The sequence below is a fragment of the Apteryx mantelli genome, chromosome 18, assembly GCF_036417845.1.
Source record: "Apteryx mantelli isolate bAptMan1 chromosome 18, bAptMan1.hap1, whole genome shotgun sequence".
NCBI lineage: Eukaryota > Metazoa > Chordata > Aves > Apterygiformes > Apterygidae > Apteryx > Apteryx mantelli.
In genome coordinates, this window is record NC_089995.1 from 1,958,668 (window position 1) to 1,970,843 (window position 12,176).

General features: G+C 39.4%; 1 protein-coding gene across 5 annotated transcripts in view; it reads right to left on the reverse strand.

Moving 5' to 3' along the window:
• The window catches only part of RALGAPB (Ral GTPase activating protein non-catalytic subunit beta), a 77,008-nt gene that overhangs the window by 41,283 nt on the left and 23,549 nt on the right, over nt 1–12,176 (reverse strand). For all 5 annotated transcript variants that reach the window (XM_067308047.1, XM_067308044.1, XM_067308046.1 and 2 more), the window contains 4 exons: nt 11,010–11,158; nt 10,683–10,899; nt 2,177–2,378; nt 530–697 (listed from right to left, as the gene is read on the reverse strand). In XM_067308047.1, the coding sequence (XP_067164148.1) occupies nt 530–697; nt 2,177–2,378; nt 10,683–10,899; nt 11,010–11,158 (736 nt within the window). The remainder of the gene's footprint in view (nt 1–529; nt 698–2,176; nt 2,379–10,682; nt 10,900–11,009; nt 11,159–12,176) is intronic.

Consider the following 12,176-nt stretch of genomic DNA (forward strand, 5'->3'; position numbering starts at 1 on the left):
CAAAACATCCAGAAACTTGTAAAATTCTAATGGTAAGGTTATATATTCTGGTGTGAAAAGCTACTGTAACTTAAACACCCTGTCTAAATTCTCTATTTTTCAATTAATGATGTGTAAAATTACTCTCTACATGAATTCACAAGCAGCAACAGATGCTAATGAATATCCAGCAAAATTTTATTTAAAAATAGTAGGCTTTAAATGTATTTAAGCTAAATCATTCCTTTTCCCTATTCTTGCAGATACTACTTTTCAGCAATGAATATGCAGGTAACAACTTACCTATATTTCTTTTTTTAAAAAAGCACTATTACGGCTTTAAAGATAATTGCATTAAATCAAATGAAAAATTAAAGCTTATGAAATGCTGCTATTAGCATTATCAAATCAAGAACATTACTGGTACTACACGGTATATGGCACACTGGACACAATTCCTCCAGGGAAAACTATTCAAGAATGACAGAGACCCCAGATAATAAACACCTCCCCACATTGTCATGATATCTATAGGGAAATGGCATTTTACCTGTCAGGTAAAATAGTTTCAAGAGCCGAAATGAAATAAGGAACCACGACATCAATCCCTTTCAGGTCACAGCAGAACAAAGGAGGGGAGTTTAGAATAACACTGGCAAGAACGGGGTGGCACACGAAATCTGCTATCTGCAAACCCTGAATTAAAAGCATGTAAAATCTGACAAAGAAAGATAAGATTAAATTACTTGCACATAAAAAGCATCACCATCCCACATGAATAAGAATGCGCAGCAACTATTCGATCTTTTCCCCATAAAGCAGAGCAGGTTTCAAAACCAGAGCTAAGAAAAGCTTATGAGAGCATCCCCCTAAGTTATTTTAGTACAGGCAAACACACACCTAACTAGCTTCAGAGAAAAACAAGTCATATTTATTTCATGCAAAAACCCAGTGGAGCACAGGTTTGTTGAAACACCTGACTTGCTGCAAGACATGGACTGGGAGCTGTTGCAAATACAGCCCAGACGTCTGCTAAGAGCGCTTTGAATGTGCTCCCTCTGCTCCCCCACGTAAGGATGTAAACGAAACCTTGACTTTAATTCCCCAGTGCAGAAGAAAAATAGTGCGAAATCTTCTTTTTTTTTTTTTTGGGGGGGGGGGGGAACCCCACACCTCTGATCAGAGACTCCATGAGAGCAAACATATCTATCATAACGACGTCAAATGACAAAGCAGGGCAATGGTGGTGGGGAGGGGAATAACGTCAAATGATATAATAAGGACAAAAAAGTGTTTTTTTGTTTTTTTTTAAAACCACCTTATAATTCACCTGGCTATTGTCCTAAAGCAGATGGGGGGGGGTTGTAGTTCTTTTTAAGAAATAATAATATCTCCTTTATAATTTTGAGAAAGCCTTACAAAAAATGAAGAAACTCACTGTCTAGGTCAGAGAAACACAAACTACCTATACATACCATACGGCAACATGCATGAACTAAATAAGTGGATGACTTTGACCTTTCAGCAGTTTAGAGGCCATCTATGACCAAAGTAGGTGAACAGTTAAGAGTCACGATTTTGAAATTTGATTCTCTGCCTCTGAGATTTGCTACTGCACTATAACATAGTGATTTTTGGTAAAAGAGAATAAAAATATGAAAAAAAGGAACACTGATAGGCAGAATTGCCTAATTTTATTAGAAACAAAACTGATTGTTTTAAATAATGGGGCATTAAACCCAGTGGGCTTCTACATCTAAATCATATTCCAATCCACTGTTGTGATGTTTGACAACATAAGACCCTTCATGGTCTAACAAAGCTTAAGTATTCTTATGTCCGCACGCTTCTATTCTTTTTCCATTTTAACAATATTCAATGGCAAAAAAAAAAAAAAACAAAAAACAGGCCAAGAAAGTAATTATAAAGACAGAATGTCCTCCGGCTGAGAGGCAATTTATGGGACTTCCCTTTGACTGGAACTTAAAAGAAAACCCACTGAAAAGAGAGATCAGAGGAATTAGAAAGGAAATCAATACTTAGTTCAGAGAGGGAGCTCTACCTACAGCATTTTAAGGCTAACCAGGCTTTCAGAGTTGGCAACACAGAATTCGGCCAGTAACTGAAAGCCAGTCACTGCAAATTCATCTGCCCCATAGAATTACACCAATAAAGCAACAGGAAGATAGGTTAGTACCGGGATAAATAAGCTGGCAATATTTCCTCCCCAGTCTTCTTGCTACAAAATATCCTACACAGTGTCCCGCACGCCTCTGCCCTTCCCGCTTCATAGTTGTCTGGGAATTCACTTGCATCAAACATAGGATTGGAAGCCATTGTGTCTGTGGACATTTGTGATCCTTTTCGGCGAAACTCCACACTAGCTTGAGTGGCTATAGCTGGGAAGAGAAAAAACAGCATTTCAGTGTATTTGTTAGCACGTAAAATAGGCTCATGGGATCCTGGACACAAAGATCAAGTCAAATTTAGTAGTTATGAAGCTGTTAGTTCACTGCATTTGAGTCAGTGTCTCTGTTTAGAAACTATTTGAGGGGTAACTAACTTTTTTTCCTGTAAGGGAACAACAACTAACTTTCAAATTCTAAAGCAAATCCCAACTTTCTGTCGCAAAGAGCACACTTATATCCAGTATTATCTTCCTAGTCTGTCTGGAAGCCAAAAGATCTTCCTCATCTAGTTCTCTTCTTAAAAACAAACAAACAAAAAAAAAACAAAAAAAAACCCACCTTTCCTTGGCCCCCCTAAAATATCCAAAACCTTTTCGATCATACCTCTGTCACCTCCAAGTGCTTAATTACAAAACTGGCCAACTAATCTCTTTTTGGTGATCTGAACACCAAGCTGTTTTCATCCAACTTTGCTGCGTAAACAGTAAACACTTGAAGAAAAAAAAAAATCCAAGAATTCTAAGGACTTATATCAGAAAGAGAAATTTGCTGAAAGTCACTCTTCTGATTTGGCCCTTCTCTCCTCACAGGTTTCCTGAAATTACCAAAGAAATTTTAGAAGTTAGATAGTCCGGGTGACAGCTACCAGGAAGGTAGGCACTCTCCTAGTCGCTAACAGATGCTCCACAGCACACTCCTCAAAGAGGCTCGAGAGAACCCACTATATCTAAATGGGACTTGGTTTTCCCTAGATTTGGGCTCTCTTCCTATAGAACATTTCTGTAAATAATCCAAGCTAATCAAAGTCATGTATTTTTAGGAAGATTTTCAGCTCCCTTCCCCACATCAGTATCACGTGCATAACATGCAAGAGGCTACTCATTTTGCTAGCTTCATCATTTCTCCCCGAATGACAACCAAGAAAGATATTGTTTTTCCCTTGGACAATGAGAGAGCAATTTCACTCTTGGACTACCAACAGCAGAAAGAGCATGTTCCTTATTTAGCTAAGGCTTCACATGCCAATATTGACTTTCAGAAATTTTACAAGCTAAAAAACAGAACAGAGAATATGTGCTCCTAACAGAATCAAGCCAACATAATTCTGCCAGAACCAGGGAATTTGTTCTATACCTCAAACCTGGGATATCAGATTCATAATCACAGTCATGCAAAACACTTGAATAGTTGCAATACTTGTTAATTTTATTGTTAGGTATTTTTTAGAAACTCCCTAAGGAAAAGTCTCTACTCTTAAGTTTTGTGTTTAAATTCTTGGTAACCTACTGGTACTTTATAAATTTTCAGGGCATAAGTAGTAAATAAGCACAAATCTTTATGCGTCTTCCCATGAGCCATTTTTTGTCCTAAATAAGCTATCCAGCAATATACTATAGTTGGAAAAAAACACTACATGCACAATGCATACAAATCAAACACTAGGTCTGTAAAATAAGCTTTAAGTAAAAAAAACATGGTTAGTGCAAAGTCCTGAAATTCATGACATGATCACAGACTAAAGTACAGAAAAGATGGGACTGATTCAGGCAGATTAATTTGCTTTTGCCAACAATCCTCCCCATTCAAAAACACACACAAAAAATTACTTGTCTTTTTTTTTCAAGTAAAAGTGCAAAAGCTACAAGAGACAATGAGAATGAATTTACAAATAAAATATGGGATTATGGAAAAAGAAAAGCATGATCGCAATTAAGGAAAAGCTACTGGTTCCTACTTACAAGATTTATAAGAAAGAAGAATTTGGATAAAAGATGCTGCAAGATAATAGAAATAAAATGGAAACAAATCAAAGGACAGCAGTAGTTATAAAATACTTTAAAGATGGTGAAATTGTAATATAAGTTAAGAAGCTTTTAGCTTTTTTAAAAAATAGATTAAAAGCTTTATGATACAGCAAGCTCGTTAAACACATAGGAAATTGGCATTCAGGTCCAAAATTATGGTTTTGAAAATACCATGCAAAACAATGAACAAAGAAAGTTACAAAATACTAATAATATTTAAATCTGTTCATATCAATGTACATCAGTTCTTTAAAGAGATGTTATTAACCCTTCCCAGCTCAAGTACATTTCCTACATTATATTGTATACGAAGTATATTCTAGGCTATAATATGGTGTGTATGACTTGGGGTATGCCTCATAAGGGGAAGATTACTTACCTACATAGTCTTCTCCCAACAATACTCCTGCTTCCACAGCCATGAGTTCCTGACAGCACTGCAGCCCCATCTTCCACTAGCAAAATGGCTAATAACCCAAAGCAGACCCCAGTACAGATGAGCATGCCTACCCTAACCTCCAGCTCAGTCAAGAATCTTCAAAAGCAGAAGTAAAAGGCAGAATACTACTAGAAAGCTGAACATCTCCAAAACAAGCTCAAGAGACAGAAAAGAGGAAAGACTCCAGCAGCCAGCTACCAAGAGGGAAAACTACCTACTTTGTAAGAGCTGTTTCTTTGAACGTGCTGGGTCAGATCAAGACTTGTGACCAAGCCTCTCAGCAATAGTCAAGACTTTCCTAATCAGGGTCTCTTATAGTTGTCTCCTATACCCCCAGAAACGTTCTTTGGGACAACATATTAGGGACAGAGAAGGGCTAGAAAAGATGAGGGTAAAACTATACTCTAGGATTCCCTTGCTGACCAGTAGTACCTGGGTGATCCCAACAACCATCCGAGGCAAAACTCCTACACAACCACTTTAAAATAAATAGCAGTCAAGCTCGTGACTTACTACTTTAGATATGAAGATTAAGAACAAGACCATCAGATTGCAGGATTCATTTCCTGAAATGCTGGCCCAAGGGATTAATGAGTTTCTCCTAATTCTTAGAATTTCTTGAAGAACAAGTAGTAGCAGCATATAGCACATGGCCAAGCTTCTCTACTAATCGATACACACCATACCAGTGAGGCTAGGCTCTCACACCCACACACCAGGGCTGTGATAATTAGGGATAACTTCTTAACACCTTCATAATGTATTTCTTATGAAGGACTTCTCTCAAAGCAGCAACCATGGGGAACTGCTTATGCCACACTTAGCTGAATGAATATCACGCACTGGACATCGGACTAATGGAACAACTGTTTCTCCAAAGGGGAATTTACCTGCAGCCATCTAATTCTAAAGACCACAGCAGAAAAATCTAATTCCTTTCAAAACCAACTACCCAGTTTAGAACAGATCATTTCTTCTCTCTCATCACGATACAGAACAATGTTCAATAGCTGCCTGCTATAAAGCTTCACCATCAAGGTCTCAGTGCAGAAACTAAAACCCTGATCTAAGACACTCAAAGCACAATAGCTTTAGTGCTAAAGATCACTGTTTCAGATCAAAATCCAAATAACTACACAAGACTATCTTGAAGAACAGGACTCAAAGAGAAAACAGTAAGAGAGCACATCTGGAAGATGGTGAAGATGATCAGCACTCAGCATATGCAAATTACTCCCAGGTAATCTTGTGCAAGAGAAAAATAATTCTGCAGTCTCTCTCTTCCCAAAGAATAACAGATAAACACAGCAACTGAAAGTGTGAAATGCTGCAGACTATCCTGAATTGTGCAAGGGCTACTACAAGTTTTCCCAAGGAGACAACAAAATTGAACAACAGAGGTGTAGTAACTATAGTTATAAAACTATAGTTATAAAATAGTTGAGGCTGGAAAGGACTTCTGGAGATCATCTAGTCCAACCTCCCTGCTCAAAGCAAGGAAAACTAGAACAGGTTGCTCAGGATGCTGTCCAGCCAGGTTTTGAGTATCTTCAAAGAGATCCAGTGCTTGACCACACTTCACTGTGAAAAGTTTTTTCCTTATGTTTAAATGAAATTTCTTGTATTTCAAATTGCACCCATATTGCTTTGGTCCTTCAACAACATGGAAATCAAAAAGCTTCTGATTAGAGAGAAGCATCATTATGTTGGTAAGAACCTTGCAAGTTACCACAATAAACAATCATCTGTCCCTCAATCTCAAAAGTCTCACCTAAGCGAGGAAATACATGTGTTAGCTGGCTACACAGGGAGGAAAGCCATGCCATGTTGAGGAGGCCAAGGGGGTTAGGAAAACAGCTCCTAGCCCTTTGAAGGAGCACCTTTTTAATTGAAAAAGTGTCAGGTGAGAACATTCCTCCTCTTAGCTTAATAAGGTTACCCTTCCCCACATCCAGGTTTTTTTCATCTCAGAACCTATAAAAAGTTGCAGGTTTTTTCCTCCCCAACAGACACATTTTTCCTACTCTTCTTGACTTCATTTTTGGAGGCAAAGGAGTTAGACATAAAAGAATTACGACTGAGACACAGGACTCCAGAACAAGAAGAGGAGTAAGGATAGGTAGCTATTCTTCATTCATATTGGCCTCGATGAACTGCTGTTTGCTCCCTAATGACCAAAGGGACCTACTGTAAGGGGGGAGGATGAGACATTACTCAGTTCGAATTAGTGGGGTTCTTTTTAAAAGAACTGAACTAAATTCTGAAGCAGAACATGAGACTACATCTCATCCTATGGGGTCATTTGTTAAGAGCTCTCATTTAGCTCATGAGTATCAGTCTAGAAATCATGTCCACGTGTTGAAATGTGTGTCATGTGACAGGAAGAGAAATAAGAAAAACAGTCTAGAAAATACACAGTGTTCCTGGGCAGGAGATCTCTCTCTGCAGGACCAGGCAGTATCCTGAATTAAGATACTTCACCTCTTTCTCTGACACTACAAAATGGTCCTCAGTCCTCCAATCAGCGGGCAATGACAGAGAAATCATATCAGAGAGCTATGAGAGGAGGAATTCTTAACTGCACGACATTGAAATGAACTGAACGCTAGAAGGGCTTAAAACTCTTAAAATCTATGATACAAATGCAGTCCCAGACCTAAAAATAAAACAGTGTGCATGGACCAGAAGACAATATTACATATTAAATCTGATCATAAATGCAGATACTTCCAAATTATAAAATATTATCTGAAGCAGTCATTAAAAAAATAGATAATAGCACTTCCTGAGGCTAATGCAAAAGGCTATCAATAGCAGTGCCAAACACAGTAAGAATATCCAGCTAGTATCAAAAGCATCTACTGTATCAGACTACTGAAGATAAGAGATGGACTGCTATATACAGGCATAACCAACCTACAGCCATAAAGAAGTCATACAACGAGCAGAAGATTCCTTTTTGCCCTCTCTCCTACAGGTAGGGATTGTGACAACTAGGGATCCCTTCTCTGCTGCCTCTTTCCTCAAGGCATGCCTATATTGGGTAACATGAGCAGAGGCAGGTGGATGGGCACAACCTGCAGATCCAATTACATCACCAATGTGCCCTGCTTATGTGATGGGGAGAGATGAGAGCACAGAGCCCTCACTTGGCCCACCTCAGTCCAGCATGATCCCTCTTGTCTTACACAGTTCAAGAGGAGAAAGACTTTACCTGGAAGCATCAAGCTCCACAGAATGACAGAACAGAAACTCTTCAATTTGGACATAAGCCTCGTTTTAAAAGATGCTGACGCTTCAAGTCAACAGAAACTACAGCAGTCTAACACTCTAGAAGTCTTATCACATTCTCCCACTTAAGGCAGAGGCTTAGTAACTGACCTTGAGACCTGCAGGACAGTCAGGCAATCAGATTTTAGTACCTCTCTACAAAGATAGTTTCGGCAGTATGGGTCCATCTTCCATATGTCCAGTTCGCTCTCATTCTGACAGCCTGTCACAACATTTTTGTGAACAGTACTTTAAGCAGTGGTAACAGGTACTCATGGCATCCTGGAAGGGCAGGAGCAGGCTGGAAATCAGGCTGATATCCTGACTTTTGGAGTGGGATGTCTCTTTCAGAGGACAGTACATTGAGCAGAGAATTTTTACTGACTTCAGACTCCAGGCAGGTCAAATGCAAATGCTTGAAGGTAACAAAAGCAAAGATAAATTCAGCCTGTTTTGTAAGGCTAAAGATTTAAAGTGTAACAAATAAAGAAAGGAACCAAGGCAAGTGAGTTAAGGAAGATCTATTGGAGAACTAGATGAAGAAAGCATTCTTTGCAAGAATACCATCTCTCCTTTGAGCTGACCTCAGAGGCACTGTGACTAGCACCAAGTCTGCAAAAGGGCCCAAGACCAGAATCTTTTCATAAGCATTTGTCATGGATCTAGTTCCTTTTCTGATGGAGGAGCTACTATGTGCAAACCAGCAATTCTTGCCCCAAGAAGCCCTAAATTGGGCAAGCACTAACTGAGGAGACAGAGACATGTCTCCTCTGAACTACAAAAAGCAGGATTCCCAACTGCCGGGGGCCTATGTCAAGAGAAGAATTCAGGAGGATACTTGTTACTATCCCAGAGCACAGCCATAGCAATCTCCTTGAGACAGCAATATACTAGGCATTACTCTTTAATGATGTGCAATAACTGGAACCAAGAAACTGAATGGAGTAAGTGCCACTTGCAGGTTCAGAGGGATTTTACTTGCACGAGGCTTAAATTCTGTCTTCCAAATTGCTAGTAAAGCTGGACAGTACACAACTGGTTTTCTGGGTCTCCATCACTGTAACTCTTCCAGGACCATTTGCTGCTACTAAATGGTAGAATGTGCGACATGTTAGTACTGGTCTCATTATGGATGGCTCTGGAGAGCACAGAGGGGCAAGAGAATTGAGTGGTTTTTATTCATTCTGTCATGAGTGAAAAAGGACAGGGGATAAAAATTTGCTGAAAAACTCCAGGTACCTTCCTATTTCAGTTAATCAAACAACTGCTTACAGTTTCTAGGAACAGGAGAACTGAAGTAACAGTTGGTAAATCCCTCTGTAAGAATAGCAATAAGAATTTTATGGCTGCTGTTGGAGGACTTAGGACATTGCTTAGGCTAACAAAAGGCCCTAGAACTCCTTAAAGCAAGTCAAACATTTGGTTTCAAATGACTGAATACTTCCACTGTAATTACAATATCTGTGTTTACAGCAGACATTTTGTTGCATAAGCAAGTAATAAAGCTATATGAACTAAGAAGTCATAACATATTTCTAAAAAAGGTCAGCATCTCAGCTGATATCGTTTTCAGTTTGAGCACTACCTTAAAATTGCTCAAGATACAGGTTAAGTCAAAATTAAAGCCAACAAATCAATCTGAAAAGCAGTTATACTTGAATACAGAAATGTATTACCTGAATATACAACTGAATATACCCTCGAATTATTCTTTACTCCTTCCTGAACTCAACTGTTTATTTCTCTATTCACATGTCACAGGCCTCTTCCAGAGGGACTTGAACTTCCTGTCATGGAAATCCATGACTGACCACTTCCAAAAACCACATGCTGCATATCTAAGGTTACCTTTAATGGACCCCAACTTCCAAACACATTATCTCCATGCAGGGGGAGAATGGGCTTCGTGACACAATGAACAAGGAAGCTAGTCAGTTTATCTGCTGCTATCAAGTCCTACCTATAAACCCAACTTCCTGCAACAAACCTCTTCTTCCTTTATTTTTCTTAGGCCAGCGAGCTTTTGACGTAGATTTCTTGGCAAAGGTTCATGGACATTTGACATATTGAATAAAGAACAGGGAAAAAAGGAGAGGACTAGTAATGTTTACTCTTTTTTGAATATTTATCACCAAAGGAAGGAGAGTGGTAAAAAGCCTCTGAGCAGAGAGCACTAGCTCTGCTATCATGTCTCAAAACATCTAACCCCTAAAGCTGAGCAAACCATAGGAGACAAAATAAACCCAGCAGTTCCAGACTGAAGACAATCCGGGTATCAACCCATACATGGAAACATGTAGCAGCCATCACTGGAAGGCAGAAACTTTACTTGAGATTTTAAGGATTTCTGCTTTTACAGCATTCTACAAGAACATGGGGAAGCGCCACTTCGGCGCTTTAACATCCGGACTAATGTTAAAATTTTTGAACATTAAAGACTCTCTATAAAAAGCTGCTATTACTCAAAGAGATACTTTAAGCTAGGAAATTGACTCCTTTACCACATTATTTTCTTCACTTGAGGTTTTCTCTGCTAGCATAATTGGGCCTGCTATGTTTGTGAAAATAAGGGAGTGTTTAATAGTAAAAAGTGACTTTTTAATTTTAAAGTCCCAAACACCTGCTGGGCTAGGAATGAGTGCTGGCTCAGCTGGGAGGGGTTAACCACAATACAGGACTTTATTAGATTTTTTTTTGAGTATGCATATGTTAATCTTGCAGGTAGGAAATGTCAGTAAAACAAGGAAAAATATTTACAGATATTTGTTCAGCAATATTTACCAGTCATGCTGCTGTCTCTATTTATTCCATTATGAAGTTTACAGTGAACAAATGCTGCATCAAATAACCATGATCCAAATAGGTTCAAGATGCTGTTAACCTTTGGCCTGCGTGGAGCTGGTAGCGGCCGTGGCTCAGAACTTGTCTGGTTTGGGCTAGAGAGCGGAGAAGTAGAGGAGGGCTGGTGCTGCACTTTCGAAGTATGTGCAGTAGTTACCTATTTGAACAGAAGAACAAGTTAGCTACTAGAAGCAAGGAAAGCTACATCCTCTAACCAAGGAACCATCAAAAGCGTCAAGCGCTTCAATACAGAGCATGAAATCTTACAGTGCTGGTTTTCATTGTTGCTTTATTCACAGTCACGGCCCGATGCCTTCGGTTATGGGGTGGAGTTGTGTTGATAGCAGTGCTCTGGGGCATGCTCAGCCTGTTTACCGGTGTGGGGGGTGCACTATCTGACCGGGGTCGTGAAATGCCTGTAGATAAACGAATAAAGCAAACTTTAAGCAAGACTTCCATAAGCTCATACACAGCAACAGAGTTATATTTGGGCCTTCTGTAAATAGATTAGCTCTTTTACCTCTCCCCACTCCAAAGAGCAGTGTTAAGAAAAACATCTTTCCACTTTTATTATTAGCATAAATAAAAGCATGGGCAAGAGAAAACCCTAGTTTTGCACTAGATAAGCAAACACCGCGGGGGAAAATAAACCCAAACCTTAAGAATTTGGGAAAAACACACATGGGAAGACTGAGTCGGAGGGAAAGGGGCAAGGTTCATTTGCCAAAGCCAATTTAACAGCTCACTACTGCCAAAAATCAGATGGGTATCACTTTTGCCTTTCCTTCCCAACCATAAATTCCATGCCCTCTTCTGAGACAGCTCTAGAATTTGTCTGGCCCTTCAGAGCCAACACAGCTCACTAGTCTAAAATGAAACCTAGCAGTTTTCTGACGTTTTAGCAGGCTGAATCAGCTCACTGAACAGTTCAATACCAAAGCCACTACAAGGGATGGGGGTAAGAAAGCAGAGCAAGCCATAATTTTCTGGCAGCAGCAAGACAGTAGATCAGCTGTCATCTTGTAAAACTGAACTTCAGGGAAACACTTGTGGTGTATGAAGAGCTACTCTTCCTAGTCACAGAATCAGAAGCAGTTAGTTTAGAGTCTCCCTCTGCAAAATCTGAAGCGACAAATCACTTCTATCCTACTTTAATGAACACCAGCACTCTCACCCCATTAGAAAACTAAACGGGCAATTGCAGCGTGCTTGAAGATAACCTGCTACAGATTTTTAGACTATGCTAATCAAAGCATCCAAGTACTTTTCACAGCACATGACAAAAGAGCTAACTTCTGGTAAACTGTTAGTCTTGTACCCCACACAGAGAGAGAGTATGCACCATGAAATGCATTGCTTTGGTACAATTTTTTTGAGAGGAGGTTGTAGTAATTTGCCAAATGCACACATTATGTAAGTACATAACAGAGAAAG